Here is a 19,315-nt window from a genome sequence, read left to right as displayed (position 1 = left end):
GGGCCCTGGGCTGCGGGCGCAGCGCCCGGTGACGGCGGCGGCTCCTTCCGGGCCGTGACGGCGCCGCCGGCCGCGTCCCTCGCTCTCAAAATGGCGGACGGAGCCGACAGAGGTCCCGTGGCGGGAGCGGCGGGCGGCCGGGCCGCCGCGCAGGCCCCGGAGCCAGCTATGGTGAGGCTGCAGACCGGCGCCGCGCCGCGGTTCCCTTTGCCCGCCCTTGGGAGCAGCCCGTGCCCTCCCCGTGCTGCCGCCCCGCCGCTCGGCCGACGAGGGCTGGCTCTCCGCGGCTGCCGAGTGGCGCCGTGTAGGGCCGGGACGCGCCGCTCCGCACCGCCGGAGCCAGCGGGAGGCGGCGGCTCCAGCCGGGGCGCGGCCTGGGCGTTGGGGCCGGAGCGGGCGGCCCGGTGCCCCCGTGCCGGCGGCGGTCGCGGCTGCGCACCCGCTCCCGGCGGCCTGCGCTGGCTGCGACTCCGGGGCTCGCCGCCTCTGCCCCGGGAGCGGGGAGCCAGCTGTCACGGGCCCACGGGGACGCGGTGTGGCTCAGTTCCCCACTGCATCTCTCAGCCCCTCTCCCGGGTCTTCAGTTGCACTTAATGACGGAATTGAATGAGATCAAACTTTGGAAAGCTTCAGAGGCTGTCCTTTAAACGTTGTAGTGTATATGCGCATTTTAACCATAGTCCTTTACCTTTCTTAATTAAAAGTGACTCCACTGTGGAACAAAAAAGGCTGAATAATAAATTATTGTTCTGCAGAGTGTGGAGCAACAAATAGTATAATTTAGAAAGAACAGAGGAAACAATTGTTTGTTGAACAGAAATATTGTTTCTTTTTTCGTTCTGCAAAATAATTGTATATGGATTTCCTACTTTGTTATTGAACGCAATTTGCTGTTGACCCTGTCTAGTGGTAGCACATAAGTGCCTTCTGTGGTTTCCTCCACAAACTTGTGTAGTGATTACTATGTTTGAAACACTTTATCAGGAGGAGTTTAAAACCCAAAGGCTGAGAACTTTAAAAAGGAAGGCAGATGGATGTGTATGAGGCACTTTACATTTTATGTTTTATTTTCTGTAACAGTCTGCACACATAGTATAGTTTTGAAACTGTTGACTGCTGGTGTTTAAAAGTTGGGTGCTGCAAGCCTGTAGAATAGCTACTTTTTACATGGTGCTACACACCACTAATAAAAGTAGAAAGCTGTTTACTCATGGAACTTGTCTTGCATGTGGCAGCACTAAGCCAACAACCATTATTCCCTGTACCCTTCTCAGAATTTTAACTATCTGCAAATCATTCGAAAAGGCCCTTTAGTCACAGACTTCATTCTTAAGTGCTGGATATTTCTGTAACTGAAACAAGCCTATGTGTGGATTTTTTTTTAAATCAGGAACAACTTGATTTTAAACTAGGAAAAATGTGATTTGACTGCATAGTGTCAAAAATTGCAGCCCAAGACAGGTGAGTTCTTAAGCTTGTGAGTTGTGCCTAAAGTCAGTGGTACTGAGGGTAGTAGAGGCAATCAGCAGCAAAGCAATGCAATCAATCTTTCATTAATTGGGGACATTAGAGGCTGAGTTAGCCCAAGCAATCCATACAGATGGTAATAGTGGTATTTGGAAAAACTAGGAGAGAGTTGTTGAAGACGTCCTTAGCTGCTCAAAGGTGATGCTGGTGCACTAAGTTGTCTTAACTTTTATGTGATTTCAGCCAATTGAAAGTGTCTGGACCAGAATTATCATTATTCCAATGAAGGCAGTTGGCCATCCAGACTGTGTTGCCTGCCATACATCCGAGCAAAATGCAGGGATTTTGACAGGGAGTAGGGGCTGAGGGTATGTTATAAAAAGGGAGAAGAAGAGCCTGAGATATTTACTTAGGTTGTGTCTGACAGCATTTGTGATGTCAGATAGCAAACCTGGCCATAGTGATGCTGGAGACTGCTGTAATCTGGAAGCAGTATCCCCAATTTATTGCTGTCCTAAAGATGGTACTAAGTAGCTAGAACTAATATATCCTGCCTGACTTGTGCTTTCCCTGTGCAGAACTGTTCTGAAAGTCACTGTGGTGCTAGAATTGGAAAGTGGTGTGGAGTGGAACGAACTGGTTAAATAGGGTGAGCTTTGGCCTCACTGAACTTGTCAAATCTGTCTGAATGTCTGAGCAGTCAGACAGACTCTGGCTCCTCTGTTCAGCTCTGGCTTTGGGTGCTGTTGGCTGCAGTGCAGCACCACATCTGGCTGCAAGCCTTCCCGGAGTGCTGGGTGCATGATGCAGGATTACCTGAATGATTCTGCAGGAGCCAGCCTGATTCTGGAATGGATGGTGATGACTCAGGTAATAAACTCTTCTGCACCCAGCCCAAGTCAGTGGTGTCTTCTCTGCATTTATCTCCAGCACTTCAGGTTGGGTGACTGTGGGTGAAAATACTTAACTTGGTGTTTCACTGCATTAGTTGGAATTCAGGTCCTGTCTGGGCTTCTGCTTCTCCATAGTGGCTGTATTGCTTTCTGAGCTGCCTGGAGGAGAGTGGGCTGAATTTAATGCTAATTAAGTAGTAAAGCTTGTCTACCAAACTCTGGTTTACTTTCTTTCCTTTCCCAACAGCATCCACAGTTTAGATGGCTGATGGGCTGGACTTGGCTTGTCCAGTAGTTGGCTAGCAGGCATTGCTGGTGGCTTGACAAAAGCCTGCTTTGCAGGCTGGATCCTGCCCTTGGTTGGTTGTCCATTTGTATTCTAAACAAATTCTGGTTTGACTCCTGCCTGCTTTTGTGTCTGCTACCTGGAGCAGGACCTTGATATTAAGCTATTTGAAGGATTTAAAATTTACACTGAATCTTCAAATGTTCATGTATATGTACCTTCTCAGTAATATTTGCAAAGAAAAGGGTTTTTTTTAAAGGTTCTTTCTTTTGCCATCAGTCAGAACTCCTAACAAAAGCTGAGATGTAAGTGGTGCACAAGAAGAGAAAAGCTTTAATTATTAGGATATTTCCTTTAAAGACAGGAAAATTCCAAATTTCAGTTTCATAATGTAAAGCATGATACAGACACTTGTGCATTTTAATGTATTTCAGATCTCTTGTGTCATTCAGTGCTGTTACATAGTTGAGAAAATGTATACCGTGGATGTGTCCTAATCAAGCAGTAATATGGAGGGCATATTCATATTCATGTGCAGGTTGTTTCTTGAAATTAGTGGACTCTGAGTCAGGCCTCTTATTTGGAGTTGCAGTGTCTTCTAAACTGAATTGACCTGCTTAGACCAGATGACGCGTCTATATAATTTTACTTTGCTAAGCCAAATTTGTTTAAAACTTCATTTTAGGTAAGCCATCATATCCTTTATCTAAGCCCTGAAATGCACACAGTCAAAGCTGCTGTATTTAGAGCAGTGCAGCATATTGGCAGAAGAGTGTTTACTGTACACTTGTGTCAGTGTCCAAGGAATGGAGCTGTGAAAGTTGCAGCAGGTAACTGGAGCATGGCCCAGGTCCTGGTTGCATCCCTATATATTTACTGAAGTTCTTTCACTTTGCTACAGCATCTGGTAGTGCTGTGGTTTTTTCTTTCCTGTCTACTTATACTTGGTAATGTTTGTGACTTTTGTTAGTGCAGGGGTGGACTGATTGTAAGTGTGGTATCTGTTATCTTTGCTTGAGTCCACATAAAGTGCACAACATACGGTTGCTCTAGTCCCATTATAGTATTGCAGTTGTGAGAGGTATGTGGCTTCAGGAGAAAGCAGTGGATATTCCTGATAGCATGTAACTGTTTCGGTGTCTCCTAGATGTCACAGCAGCAGAGAAGTTAGGGATAAACAGGTTCTTGTATAAGGGAAAGTCTTTGAGGGATGCTGAGTGAGTGCTGAATATGGATAGAATCACCTGAATATTTCTGCACATTCCTTCACTGCAGAATTAGTGTGTACAGTGGATCTTAAAATTGATGATAAATGGAAAATAAGTGTGAATACACAGAGAATTAAAAAAAAAGCAGTGGTGTTGTTTTCTACCCCCTGCACCCCCCAATCCTTCCATTAATGAATTAATTCTTTGTAAATACTCACTGTAGTTGTGTATTTTGAAGTGCAACCTGGTGCTTGCTGAAACAATTCATGGATTTTAAGTTCCTTCAAATGTAGGAGACCACAGGATGGATGTTAAGGATCAAAGAAAGAATAAAAGTATTTCCTTTGTTTCTCTAGAAACAAAATTTAAATGATGTCAAATGAGTTGTCAGAGCTTCAAATTCAAATTTGAAGTCTCACAAAATAAGTAACTCTGCAAAGATGATTTTGCTATTTTTATAGGGAGAATAACTTTTCCCCCAAAATATTTTGCACATTGTTTTGGCTTACGGTGTGGTACTCAATTTCTGCCTCCTCTGGTGTTAATTGTATGTTGCTATCTATCAAATGAAGGTTTCACCAAAAAACTTGGAACATAAAAAGGTGATTAGATTGCATGTCCCAAAGACTAAAAATTAGTTCCAGTTCCAGAATTCCTGGCTATTTTTCCTGTTGAACCCACTTAGTAGTAGTATCCTGCTAATTTTGCCGCATATTTAGGCTGGAGTATCCAATTGGTAGGGAGGTACAATAGAGATACCTCCAGCATGGTGGAGAGAGCTAGAAGCCATGATTTGACTCCAGTTGTCTCCTTGGGCAGCAGATTGCTTTCAAGTGCTTCGTCCCACGAGCTGCAGCTGTGCTCTTGGGTTCTGGAGGTGCCTGTGATTTAAAAGTGACCTACAGTTTCCGAGAAGTTGAGCAGCTTAGGCTTGCGTCTTGTTTACTCTGAAGAAGACCTTAGTTTTAGCTGTCCAGCAGCTGAAACAGTAGCAGATGGTGCTGGTGGTTGCTTGTCCTTCTCTGGTGGTTGCCCATTTGCTCTGGTTCAGCTCAGCGCTGGTGGCTGCTGGAATCGAGGTAGGTTGTGCTCTAGACAAAGCTTTAGTAGTTTGTGCTGGTTTTGGGTCTCATTCCAAGTGGGCAAATACCTGCATCATTAAAGCATCTTTTGACATGAATTGGCAGCCTGCTTTGGCTCAGGGGCCAAAGTTAAATGACTGAAGAGATCAAAAAGTTCTTTTATGTCTTCAGGTCGAAGTTGACGTATTGTTAGGACAACGTTAGGCAGTCTTGAATGTTACCCATGTTGTGCCAAGGGAAAAAAACTTTAGAAACCTAAGTTCCTTCTTTTAGTGTAATTACTGACATCTAGAGCAGACTGGATACTAAAGTGAGATGACAGATGCATCAGAAAACAGATATTTTGTATTTGAGTTCTAAAGAGTAATTTTTACAGCTTAGATTCTCTACTAAAACATTGGCTGTGCTTTGTTGGAGAATATGAAACAACATAATTCCTGTGACAAAACGAATTAAGTTTCCATTTTAACTCCCTGCATTGTGCCCTTCCAGAGATAGAATTTATACTCGTAAAAAAAAAAAAAAAAAAGCTTGATTTAAGGCATGGAAGAAGAAATATGTAAATTTCTAGTGTTTATTTTTGAAGCCTCTTCTTTTTGGAGTATATATGTTTGAGGCTGAAATAGATTGCCTTGTCTTCGTGTCGTTTTTGCTAAAAATAATGCCTAGGTGTTCTGTACTCTAGCTGGTTCTTATTTTCAGTGCATTAGAAAACTGCCAATTTTAAACCAAAATAATAAGAAGGAAAAATGGAGCCAAAATGTTGAAAGCAGAACGCTTATATGAAAATGTTAGTTCAAGAATCCTTTGAACTTTCCTTTTCAAAGAAATTTTTAGTATTCTGCCTACTTATCAAAGAACTTGTGCATATTTATCCTTTTAAAATGTCATATGTTTCCTCAGTTAGTTGGGTAATATCAGAATAAAAGTTTTCTGAGATGCTGTTCTGCTAATCGCTGTTTAACTTGTACGAGTGTTCTGTGCCTTAAAGTAAAGCTGCCTTTTGCATTTGGTATTTATGTTGAATGGCACCAGCTTGAAATCAGTATGCCCCCAGCATTTGAAATATTTACTTTGAAAAGCCTGCTTTTTCTAGCTGCTTTGACAGGCAGCTGGTATTGTCATCTCGTGCCTGACAGAGTTTTGCTATACATAACAAAGGATTTTATTATTCCTTTTAACTAGAATGCTGGACCAGGTACAGGTTTTAGTTCATGCTACTGGTAGTGTCTGTTCCTTCATAATTTCTTGTTTTATGTTCATAAATATTAATATTCCTTTTCACTGATTAATGTATAGATCTAAATATAGTCTTGAAATTTAGTCAATCACTTTTGCACCAAAAGATCAGCTTGTCAATCAATGCAGTTAAAGTACAGCTGCTTTTTATAATATTGCCTTGTGCAAGCTGTTATTTGGAAAAGACTTCAGAGTTCCAAGAGAACTGTGCTTAGAAGGTAGATCAAAAATTGTCGTGGAAGCAACAGCTACTGAATTAGTGTACATAATAAACCTCAGCAATGATAAGGAAATTTTGTCATAGGGGCGAGAAATCTCATTTGATGCTTGGTCAGCAGGTGAAAAGTGAATTGAGAGCGTTGTTAACTTTCCCCCCCCTTTTTTTCTTACACACTTCTTTCTTTCTCGTTCCTGTTATTATTGGTAGTATTCTTAAATGGAATGTGTTTGTGAAAGACAAAATTGGATATGGATATATTTTCTATATCCATGACAGATATTTGGGTATTTTATAGCAGTATTTGTAGGCAATTAGAATTTCTCTACCTCTGACCTTTAGGCATGAGGCTTATTTAAAGGTTTTGGAAAAAGCTACAAACAGTCCTTTTACATGTAGGATAAATATGCATGTTTGGTTGAAATTGACATTTGGGAAAAGCTCTATGTGGTTACACATGGGAAGAAATATTAGTTTGATCCCACAGAGGAGAATATGTTTCTGATCCCACAGAGGAGAATATGTTTCCCATGCAGGACAAGAAATTGTTTCCTAATGGTTTGCTCTCAAGTTGGTATTGTGAAGCAGTGCTTGTGTCACAGTATTCTTCTGAAGACTCATTAAAGATGACAAATTACTGCTTTTGTTATAATGCACAAATCAAATGTGATAGACAAAATGGTTTGTGTGTCTGCTCTTCTGACAAAACTGCTAGCACTTGAGAAACACAGCTTTGAAACTCCTCCTGCCTCCCTTCTTCTTCTTTCATACAGTTTGAGAATTATCCTAATCTTAAAATGGTGAATGTGACAGGAATGTGTGATTGAAGTAGGAAAAGAGATGGGTCTGGAGCCGGTTAGAAATATAAAGTATAAAAGCAGAGCTAGGAGACAACGTGTATCTTTGATGTACACTCTTCATTAGTGTCAGGTTCTTGAGTGTCACCTTTGCCTGCTGTTTCCAATACCACGTGATGTGGATGTTACTTTCCCTCTGCAGGAAAGGTTGTGGTGTGCTGCTGCAATGAGAACTCCCTTAGCTCATTCTGGTCACTGTTTGTTGGGGTTTTATTTCAGGGCCATGTGTATGTCCACGTGGGCCATGTGGTGACATGGCTCTTTCTTTGGCAAACTAATTAAAAGTGAGAAAATGACCAAGAAACCCATGGAAAGAATTCTACTAAGGTCACTAATACAAGTATTTGAAAGCTTAGCAATTTCAGAATTCAGATTTTAGATGAAGCTCTAATGTGCTCCAAATGTGAAGGTGGTTCTTTTTCCTAAAATCAGTAATTTTAAGTTTACAGTCCAAAAATATTTTCCAGTGGGATAGTGTCAGTTGGAGTAGAGTGTATTCAGCCAGCTTCCTCTAGGCTTTTCTCTGTTAGCTTAGAGCATATGGGCCCCTGTGAGTAGGGTCTGAATGCTGGGGGGCTGTGAAGAGCTGACTGATAGTATTATTTTTGGTTACCTGCTTATGTTTCTTCCTTAATTGTATTATTTCATGACTTCTGTCTCTTTCAGTACTGTATTTCAAATTTACTCTTGAGTGGGATCAAATCTGGAAAATAACTTTTCTCTAGAGCTTACTAGTAGCAAAAATTAGAACATTAATAGAGATTGATGAAGAAACAATACTTTTCCTTACGTAGCATTTGAATCACACAGTGATTGAGGCACCTCTGCAGGTCATTCTGTTCAAACTCCTTGCTCCAGCAGGGTCACCTAGAACAGGTTTCCTGGGACTGTGCCCAGATGGCTTTTGAATATGTCAAAGGATGGCATTTTCACAGCCTCTCGGGGCTGCCTATCCAGGGCTGGGCAGAAAGCTGCAGTGTGAGCCCCATCTCGGCTTGCGGCTGTCTTGTGCATCAATTTGGCTTTTGTAGACTTCCAGCTCATCCTGTCAATAAAAACAAAAAGCCTATCAATTCATATTGTTTTTAATATCTGTAGCAATTGAGCACTTGACAGGTGTGAGCTCAGGTAAGGGAGTGAGTGAGCACAGGGAAAGTGGGACTTCTGAAACTGTTGAGTTTCAATATGTGGGCACAAGGGGACAAAGAGAGTCAAGCTGAAGAATCAAGTTAATTCTAGGGGGTGTTTTATTTGGCAGATTTTGTATTGTTAAAAGTTTTGTATGTAATTTTATACTTTTGAAGATAATAAAGTAAAAAGATTTTGATGAAAGGAATAAATGATTTCTCATAGGAGGCACAGAGGGTATGGGATAGGTCTGAAGTTTAGCCTGGTGCAGTTTTTAGAAATAAGAAAAATAATGTTTTCCTTGTGAGTATAATGGATATTTCCTGGGTGATGTACAGGCTGAGCATATATTTTAGTGTTCTTACCAGAAGGCAGACAGCCTGCTTGAGAAAGTTCTCTTGCTTCCCTTCTTCCCTCTTCTTTCCTACTTCCTGTCCTCTCTTCTTGGACCAACATTTAAATAGAATTAAAAGCTTTGCACAAGAATGCTTGAAATGCTTGTAAGTTTGACTGTGTGAGAACCCATTTTATACTTCTGGCAGATTTTCAGGGAAGCTTAGCCTTGTGTTTCTTGAAGCTATGACGTGCTCTGGATCAACAGCACAAAAGCTAAACTTGCACCATCTCCTGGGAACCTGGGTCATTGAGCTGGAAGGGGACAGATTGGGATTCTCTTGTGCTCTGTGAACAGAGTGTGCCACAGGGCCCACATCCCCCCACCCTCCTGCATTTAAAAAATACAGTGACCAAAGTGGGAGGGGGGGATTTGAAGAAGGCATGATGCAGTATAGGTAAGATAAAACAAAAACTAGTTACAGGAGGAAACGTGTTTAAGCAGAAACACTAAATTATGAAGTTTAATTATGATAAGAATAATTCACTTCCACTCATTTAAATCAGATGCATAAAAAAATAAACACACGATCAAGTAATTCTGTTTTCGGCTACCTCTTACCATTGAATATCTTTCTCAGAACCATCTGCTGTGTGTGATTTTTTTTTGTTTTTGTTTTGTTTTTTTCAGTGTTAATATGCAAGTATCTGATAAATTTGGATTTAATTTCTAGCTCTTTTTTGCAATTTAATGTCTTTATGCCCTGGGTAAGCATCACTTTTATTTAATAAAAATGTTGCTAGGTAGTTGAAAAATTTGAATAACTTTATTAAAATAAAAAGGCACCCATTTAATTTGTTTCATTTTCTTTTTGTTCCTCACATCTGAATGTGAAAATAAATGCATACCTATATATTTGAGTGCATGTATGTATATGTATACAGATCGCATATGTATTATGTGTGTGTGTATGCTACAGCTTTTATGACCAATACAATAATTTCAGTGGTGCTTACTGCTTAGGTGAAATTCTGGAACAAAACCAGATTTATTTGTTAGCATTGGAATTAAAATAACTGGCTCCTTTCAATTCATGGATGGGTCTACATTTTCAGATAATAATGGATAGGTTTGAATGCTTTGTGGTTCAAGGAATCTGATTAGACTGATCAAGCTGCTGCACTTACAAAATAAGAATATTTTAATATGATTGTGGGCAAATCCACTGTTCTGCTTGACCACATTATCCATGGCTTATCTTTTTCATCAGCTTCTGCCATGCATTTTCACCATGATGAATGAGGTAATGGGCTACCTAAGGGCTGAGGAAGATTAATGGCCAAATAAATAAATAAAGGATTGAGGATTTTTTGCTTTTCACATAAAAAGTTATGTCATCTACTTCTTTGACCCTTCTTTCAGTCTGAACCCTTTGGTGGTTGCTTTGCTCGTTCCCTGCTTGCTGACCTGGAGAAAATACCCTTTAAAGCTTTATGAATTTACATATGTTTTTTTTTTTCTTGCACTCATCTTCAATCTTTTGTGCAGTTTTGGGCCCCACAATATAAGAACGATGCAAACTTATTGGAGGGCAGCAAGGACGGCAAAGGGCCTAGAGGGGAGCTGTATGAAGAGCAGCTGGGGTCACTTGGTCCATTCAGCCTGGAGGAGACTGAGGGGAGACTTCACTGCAGTCTGCAACTGCCTTGTGAGGGCAGGAGGAGGGGCAGGCACTCATCTCTTCTCTGTGGTGACCAGTGACAGAACCTGAGGGAACAGCATAAGATTGCATCAGGACAGATTTGGGTTGGATATTACGAGAAAGCTTTTCCACCGAAGGGTGGCTTGGTACTGGAACAAGCTTCCTGGAGAAGTGGTTGTGGCTCCAATCTTGCCAGAGTTCCAGAAGCATTTGGACAATGCTCTTAGGCACACACTGCGGTTCTTGGGGCTGTCCTGTTTTGGACTTAAAGGTCCTTTTGAGTCTGTTCCAACTTAGCATATTCTATGATATGTGGATTTTAACCAAGGTGGTGTTTGAAAGGATGTTCTCTTTTAGAGCCTTGACTGATTTGCAATAGGAAGAACCAAAAGTTATTTCTAAATCATGGGAATAATATGAAAAAAAAATACTATTCTGAATTGAAAGAAATAGGACAATTGGAGAGAACTGTTTGGAGAAGTAAAGCACTTGGAAGTGAAGTTATGGACTAAGAACCTCAAGTCAAAATACAAATACTTTCATTGTCTTACAAAAAAGAAATTGCATTTTAGCCTGGTTTCCCAATGACACTAAGCTTGTATGATCATTTGGGCTCTTTCTTCCTCAGCAGCTATTGACCTCTGATGATTAGTTCAACAAGGCTTTCAGAAGACCATTAAGTTGGTACATGTTTTGTGACTATCAGCAGGCAAAGGAGTGAATCCCAAACTTTTCCCAGCTGTGGCAATTCTTTCCATTTGTCAGCAGCTGAACAGACATCAAGCTTTGTGTAGTGGTTGGCCTGTGGGGGAAGTGTGTAGTTAAAATTATTTAGTGCATGGGTTTCTCTAACATTGTAACACTGCACTTGCCAGCTCTTGCCTTAGAGTGTTTTTAGTAAAAGACTTCAAAGGAACAGAGGTGGTGGAAAATAGCAGAGAAATCATTGGAAATCCATGGTTTCTTTGATTTTATTGCTCAAAGAACTGACTTCTGAGGTAGGAAAGAATTCTGAATTCACAGTAGGAGTGTGTAATCCTATTTTCTTTATATTTCCTTATTTGTTTGTTTATCCATGGGTGTACTTTTTGTTGCAGTGGTGTGATGAAAGATTCGACTTCCAAGCTACATTTTTACAGTGCTTGGCAAAACATGTGCCAAATATTTACTCTGCTGAAATGGACCCCTTGGTGGAGAAACAAGAAGAAATGGTCCAGGCAGCAATATTATACCCCCTGGAATGTTATTTGTTTGGGGAGGATCCAGATACGTTCCTGGAGAAACTACAGCAGAGTGGAACCTCCCAGCTGTGTGGAAAGGTGTTCAAAGGAGGGGAGACAACATACTCCTGCAGGTGAGGATGAGGGTGTGTTGTCATCAGTGTTCCCATCTGAGGTAATGCAGCAAAGTGCTTTAATAAAATCAGTTGTGCTGCTAACTAGACATTGCTTGTGTCATGGGACTTCTTTGCTTAACTAATGTTGGCATTTGTTTCCCATTTCAAACCACTTTAGAGTGAGGAAAATTGTGTATGAAAAGAGGCTTTGGCAGAGAAATGGGGAGGGAAATAGAAAAGTTACTAAAAGTACTGAAAGCTGTTTGTTAAAAGTGTTGGATGATAATGTATGAATATGGAGTCTGTGCCTGAATTGGCAGTACTCACCCTTTCAAAGTCTGAAAAAGAATCCAGCATTTCTGAGCATCATCAGTCCTTTGCTTTGGGAATAGCTGTGTGAGCAATGGTAATTTTTCACCTTTTTTTCTCATCCTGCAGCATATTAAAGGTGGCAGCTCATTGATTTGATAGAATTAATTTTATTAATTCCAATTAATACTAATACATTAATGAGTATCATGAATAAAATATATTATTATTAAAAAGCTAGCGGTTTTTGTGGTGGATGTTAAGATTGCAACAGTTCTGGCAATTGATAAGCATTAATATGATGTTATTGCCATAGTTTATTCTAATTTTCAGTTTATTTTAAAAGCTTAAAACATTTAATTAGAAATAGTAAGAGAATATTATTAAGGATGAAAAGCACTATCAGTAAAAAAATCCATCCCTTAGAATTTAGGAAGTGTCAAAATAAAAGCTCTCTATATACTTTGTTTATGAGTTTCCCTGTAAAGTTTTAATCAATCAATCACATACTCTTCAGCCTCTTCTAGGAATCAGCTAGTGTTGTGCATGAAAGGAGAATGGTCTTTAAAGAAGTCCTGCTGTGTATACTAGAAAGTGTATAGTGAGTGGGACAGCTGCACGAAGGAAAAAGCAGGACAAGGCAGTTCAGTGCTGTTAGAACAAGAATAATTCTCTTCCTACCTCTCCAGAGTTCATGTATGGTAGCAGGCAAAGAGACAAAGCTTAAATGTCTGAGTTGGTCTCTTTCTTATTTTTTTGAGTTGCAGTCCTGCAAAAATGTGGTAGTATTTATACAAGGTACTGTATTGTACTACTGCAACTGAAGCTAGATATCTGTTTGCTTTAGGCTTCTAAAATACTAAAAATAAAAGATATTCTGCGGTTCCAAAATCTAAATGTCTTGAATTTCAGATCTAGCAGGCACTTCTATCTTCCATTTACTTTGATTCATCTTTCAGTAGATTTATGGTAATAAATTAATGTTACAGAAGTATTAAATTGTTGTAATGATTATTATAATCTGAAGGTTTGGAAAGAAGCTATTTCTGTAATCAGAATTACCATGATATTTTAGTTGTAAATGAGGCTTGAACTAAATGTTGAACAATGGTCTAGAGTAAAAAATTTGATATGTTGTCATTTAGCACCTGTCATCCACATTTTGTATAGAATTAAAATGCATTTAAAGAAAAAAAAGTCCATGTTTTAAGGAAAAAGGCAATGTATAAAAGTATGTATGTGAAACAGAGGATAAAATGGAATTAGATTGCCCATGAGTGTAATTCTCTATTTTCAGGTTATTGAAATGCATGAGTGAAACTTTACAAGTTACATTTCAAAGTATGCATTCCTAGCTTATTTAGTGAGGAATTCTTTTCAGACTTTAACTTCTGTTTTAAAAGTTAGAAACATAATCCTAGTAGAAGTATAGCAAAAGTTTAATGAGCAAACTGACTACTGACTGATGTTGGAAACAATAATAAAGGTTAATTCAGAGTCCTCACTGGTTTTCCTAGCTGCTTATTCTTAGCAAAACCAGAAAAAGTTTTGCTAAGGAAGTTTTGAAAGTGGAAATTGAGCATGTTTTTGACAGAATTTGATGTAAGAGATTTCAGCACATGGTTCAAACTTAACAAGACTGGTTGTTCCATGTCACAGAAGAATGATGAAAAACAGTGTTTTTATAATTTGAATCTGTTGTTAATCTCAATTTTTCTTTCTTTTTTTTTTTTTTTTTTGAACAACATACTCTTTTGTGCATTAAAATTTCAGGTGTTTGTTTTAGAAAGTTTTCCACTTATCATTTCCACTTATCTCTGTTGCAGAGACTGTGCAGTTGATCCAACTTGTGTGCTCTGTATTGACTGCTTCCAGAATAGCATTCACAAGAACCACCGGTACAAGGTAGGAAAATCTTAGTTTAAGAAGTGGTACTTGTAGCTTTAGAGAAGTTCTTTTGAGACTATAATGAACGGCATATAAACCATTAGTAATTTTATTATTGAAAAAATAAATTCTGGAATTTATGAATTAATCTATCTCTCTTGTGTTTTTAGCTATGTTAAGCTTCTTCTAAGAACAGCAACTTGCTAATTGAAGAAAGAAAGGAGTGTTTATTAATGCATACAGCATTATTCTCTTTGGCAGTTTCATGGAAGTGTAGGTCAGAGCAAAGAGCTGTGACTGAAAATGGCAGTCCTAAGTCCTAGTCAGTTTTGTTGGGATATAAGTAAGGTGAAAACCCAGGGAAAGCAGACAGTAATGATTACAAAGCGCTTTGGAGCCACAGCTGGGCTGAGAAGCTGTTGTCATTTCTGTGTTTTACAGTAAATTCTTCAGGCAGAACATCAGCTATGGAAGCAGGTAGTTTAGATGGGAGCAGATTTGTAGCATTTTCATCTAAAGAATACAAAATGTGCCCTTTATGGATTCATAGAATAATTTATGTTGGCAGGGACCTAAGGAGGTCATCTAGTCCAGCCTCCTTCTCAAAGCATGTCTAATTAGATCATCTTATTTTAAAATGTTTCAGGTAAATAACAGATTTTTGAATGTTTTTTTATTGGGTCAGAGTTTTTTTTTGGAGTTATTACAAGATTGGGGATTTGGAGGAAGCTAAGGATAATTGGTTTTGCCTTGAGTTTTGTCTGAACTTTTTGCCAAAATGGAGGCTCAGAATTTGTATTCTTCTGAAAGTGCACTGCAAAGTTAAAGTTATACAAATGTATTTAGATGCTGATTGTGTCATCTTTTCTTTGGTTAGAACTACTACTAACTGTCTGTTTAATGTGCACATTGTTTTTTTGTATTATTTTCTAACTTGGTGAAGTAATTTTAAAGAAGGCGTAGCTTTGCTATTATTTTGTGAATAAACCCAGAAATATTTTGCATTTATAAATAAGAACACTCATCAGTCATAGGCTTTTTCACTTACTTTCAAGTTAAATCTATTTAGGACTTGCATACCTTTCTGTAGTAGCAATTTATTTATTTCTTTATTTTCTGCTCAAAAAATTTATCTTTTACCACCCTTCTCTTTTGAGGGGGGGTAAAAGATAAACTTTTAACAGATAAAAAGTTTCCTTTTATCTAAATAAGGTTGTGGTAAGACTCTTCTGTTTTTAGGTAGATATTTATATTTGTAGTTGATTTAAATAATTCACAATGCTATTTTCCTCTTGCTTTTTATGGCCATATTTCATTACTGAAATACATGGTTTTTCCAGATGCATAGCTCCACTGGAGGTGGATTTTGTGACTGTGGGGATACAGAGGCATGGAAGGCTGGACCGCTGTGTACTAAACATGAGCCTGGAGCATCAAGTTCTCCAAAAGAAGTAAGAACATTGCTTAAAGTGAAATAAAAAATTTTGTAAATGTTACCTTCTTATTTTAAAAAGTGCTTATTCCTCTCTATGTCTTGTATAACTCATGTAACAAGTTCAGTCAAGTTGAATCAGGATTTCCTTGGTCAAGGTGTTTGGGTTCAAACATGTATATTAGACATCCTTTGGTTTTTTTGCTTTTTGTTTGCAGGCAGTTTCATCTACCTGTCTTGTGTGCTTGAGTCTTTCATTTGGAATTGAAATTGCACTCTCTTGTTCTTTTCCTTGCAAAGTATATTAGTTCTCATTTACAAATAATTGGTTTCCCAGCAGGTAGCAAATGTTTAGAAGTTTGATTTTATTTTTTTCTGTTTTCTACATTACTGCATTACTGAACAATTGAATTTGTCAGTTACTTCTGGTGTGTGATCTGTCACTATGACTAAAAAAAATGTTCTGTGCCTTGAAACTAACCTTTTATGCTAGGATGTCTCATGGTTATTGTACCTGGTAAAAGAGCATATTAACAAAAATATGCCATCTTACAATGAATTCTTAAAGGCAATGTAGCTGCTTCAGGTAAATTTTGGGGTTTTTTTCAGAGTCCTTCATTCTGAGATAATTTAGGATGAAAAAAACCTCAGCATTTGTCATTGTAAGCAGACCCCAAATCCCTGATGGTTTTGTAGCACACATACTGTTATTTATGTTCCAGTCCAAAAGTCGAATGGAAAAGGAATAAAAAGCACTGGCCTTACAGAAAAATGAGACAAAGTTTTCCTTCACTTTTTTGTCCTTCTTTTTGAAGAAAGTTAATGGATTTCGGAGATAAAAATGGTTGAAGCTGCAATAAGGAGTGATTTGTTTATCAGGGGAGCTTGTTGCTTGGTCTGCACTGGAAACTTTTAATATCTATGGGAATGCAGAAAGCTGTTAACAGCTTTTTTGAATGCAAATTAAAAAAAAAAGCTAAGAAAATTATAAAAATTGAAAAAAATTAAAGAAGTATTTTTAGAAAAGAAAGTAACACATTTGATGAGGCCTTTCATATTCTAGGCCTAGATAAAACATGGATGCATAAAGAAAGGTATATGAAACTGTTGGAGTACTACTGAGAGCCCTTGCAATGAAGTAACTTTGAAAAGAAGACATTAGGTGAGGTTAATTTGCTTGAAAATTGTGAAAAAGATTATTTCCTGATTATAGTACACGTATGTATATATAAAATTTACAGTACATACGTATATATTATAGTATAATTTCCTATAATATTAATAAGGTACTATATCAACCCCCATTTAATTTTTTTTAGGTTCTTTGCCATGTTAATATTATCTCATGTTTTACAGAATTCTGAATGTCAGTTGAATGAAGAAATTATGGAGCATTCTAGAAGAGTGTTTCCCTCTGTGATAAAATACATTGTAGATATGCTTATCTGGGAGGAAGAGAAGGAACTGCCTGAGGAGCTCACCATTAGGTAGGGAGTATTTCCAACTTTCTTTTCAATTCATTAGCAACTTGGATTATTATGTTGCCTGAAATAGTCTCATACTCATGCAGACATTAGTGCTGAAATACCTGTAAACAGCACTGCGGCATCTATGACCTAGAGTTATGAAGAGAAAAGCTTTTAATACTTCATGGGAAAAATAGTGTGTGACTGTCCTCCCTCAGTCACTGAAGAGAATTGCTCCTGAGCCAGCCTGATCTACAGTGAAATGGCAGGGTCTTGGTGCAGGGGAGGAATCGTCAGGTGTGGAGAGACCAACCAGGTGCCATTGGCCGTCTTGGGAGACACTGATGGGGTGCTAAGGGGCAGGGGAGCAGAACTGAGCTGGCAGATTTTCAAGGATGCTTTCCACAGTGCTTGAGAGAAAGATGTGGACAAACCTATTAGCAAGGTCTGTTGCAGTAGGACAATGGCTAATGGTTTGAAACTCAAGGAGGGTAAATTTAGGATAAATACAGGAAGAAATTTTTTACAATGATGGCGGTGAAACACTGGAACTGGTTGCCCAGAGGGTTGGTGGATGCACCATCCCTGGAAACATTCAAAGTCATGTCGGATGGGACTTTGAGCAGCCTGATCTAGTTGAAAATGTCCCTGCTCATTGCAGGGGGGCTGGACTAGATGAACTTTAAAGGTCCCCTCCAACTCAAACCATTCTGTGATTCTGTGAAAATGGAAGAAGGCTGTGTATCACATTAAAAAACAAATGGGTTCATAAAACAGCAGAGAAAGGAAATTATAAGACAATATCAAATAACTTCAAAACTTCTCTTTTGTACTTGATACATAATTTCTATGGCTTTTTCTGGCACAGATGGTGAGGGGTGTCATTAGCATGAAGAATATGCTTGATTTATTTAAATAACTTTTTAAATTGTATTTGGCATTCATCTCAAGGTATCAATTAAGCTGTATTTGAAAGGACACTATTTACAATTTTACTTTAATTTGTATTATATGTTACCTTTTTCCCAGCAGAGAGAAGGTAGACAGCTACTACTGTGTCCTTTTCAATGATGAACACCATTCTTATGATCATGTCATCTACAGCCTGCAAAGGGCACTTGGCTGTGAACTTGGTGAAGCCCAGTTGCATACAACTGCCATAGATAAAGAGGTTAGTGCATTTGGGATATCAGAGAGTCACCTTCTAGTCATTAAGAGTTACTACTATAGTCACTTGGTTATAGAATCTTTGTTTCTGGTTGCTGGAGCTTGAGGAAAGAAAGGCACGTGGCTGAGCAACTCTTAGTCAAAACTTGTTCCCCAGGTGTGGAGAACTTGTTTAGGAAGCAGGTATCTCTGGTTATACTCTGCTATTTCATGTACTTTGTGCCAGGAGGAAAGTTGATATGGTTTGTGTTCAAAGTATTGTGCAGAAATCTCTTTCATCTGTTTTAATGTGTACATGAATTTTCCTTAAGATATCCAGAGTTTACTTGGTCGTTGTGTTGTTGATTTGGATAGTGTTTTTCCTACAGACAATGATGTTAATTTTTATTTGCTTCTTGGTGTTTAATAGCACTGTGAGTGGTGTTGGGCCCTGTTTTTTTGCTATGTATTAAAAACATAGTAAGGATCGGACTTGTGATCCTTTGGGTTTGCCTTGTATTGGTCTCATGCTCAGTATTTTCTTAAACAGGGTCGTAGAGCTGTTAAGGCAGGACATTATGCCTCTTGTCAGGAAGCAAAAGAAGAAATTAAGGTAACCTCCTAAAGTAATTTTCACAAAAAAACACCCCATACCTGCCTAATTAGTATTGACACTGAGCACTTTTGTCTGCCCTACAGTCTTTAGCTTAGTACTTCCATGGTTTTATAATTTGCCTGTGAACTTTTTGGAATTGAATTTACAGCACCACATTTGAGATAGATATCTTCAGAAATAAATCATCAAACTCTTTTCTTTGTTTTGCTTGGGAGAGATGGTGGGGAGTGAAAAGAAATAATTAAATAATGTTATTTTATTTTATATGCACTAATATTTACCTGACTCCTAGAGGCATTCTGAAAATGTTTCTCAACGGCCTCTTCACGTGGAGGTTCTGCATGCTGATGTTATGGCACACCAGAAGTTTGCCTTGCGCCTTGGTTCTTGGCTGAACAAACTCATGAGCTATTCAAGTAAGCATTGCTGGGTTTTGTTAAAATAATGCCATACCAGTACTTGAATAAATTAAGCAGTGTTATATATGATATTCCCTTAATTAAAATACTTTGATGTTGTTTCTAATTAGAAAATTATTCCTGCAGTAGCATGGGTGATGATATCCATTAGCAAGGTTATGAATAGCAGTACTTTTCTTCTTGTTGAAATAAATGTGTTTGTTTCCCTGATGGAACACTACCTCGAAGTTTTATTATTCTCACTTTTAGCATCACACACACTCAGTGTGTGACTCCTTTACTTAAAAGCTT

General features: G+C 38.7%; 1 protein-coding gene across 5 annotated transcripts in view; it reads left to right on the top strand.

Moving 5' to 3' along the window:
- Positions 1 to 19,315, top strand: part of UBR1 (ubiquitin protein ligase E3 component n-recognin 1) — a 60,539-nt gene continuing 41,224 nt past the window's right edge. For 2 of the 5 annotated variants that reach the window (XM_054634213.2, XM_054634210.2), the window contains exons 1-8: positions 2 to 171; positions 11,511 to 11,767; positions 13,885 to 13,963; positions 15,286 to 15,396; positions 16,734 to 16,864; positions 17,873 to 18,014; positions 18,540 to 18,602; positions 18,898 to 19,021. In XM_054634213.2, the coding sequence (XP_054490188.2) occupies positions 91 to 171; positions 11,511 to 11,767; positions 13,885 to 13,963; positions 15,286 to 15,396; positions 16,734 to 16,864; positions 17,873 to 18,014; positions 18,540 to 18,602; positions 18,898 to 19,021 (988 nt within the window). In that variant the 5' untranslated portion in view covers positions 2 to 90. Of the gene's footprint in view, positions 172 to 11,510; positions 11,768 to 13,884; positions 13,964 to 15,285; positions 15,397 to 16,733; positions 16,865 to 17,872; positions 18,015 to 18,539; positions 18,603 to 18,897; positions 19,022 to 19,315 lie in introns of those variants that run through there. The other 3 variants (XM_054634214.2, XM_054634211.2, XM_077180220.1) reach the window with 3 other exon arrangements.

The sequence above is a fragment of the Agelaius phoeniceus genome, chromosome 6 (assembly GCF_051311805.1).
Source record: "Agelaius phoeniceus isolate bAgePho1 chromosome 6, bAgePho1.hap1, whole genome shotgun sequence".
Lineage (NCBI taxonomy): Eukaryota > Metazoa > Chordata > Aves > Passeriformes > Icteridae > Agelaius > Agelaius phoeniceus.
Note: the sequence above shows the minus strand (reverse complement) of the source record. Positions and strands in the feature narration are given on the sequence as shown.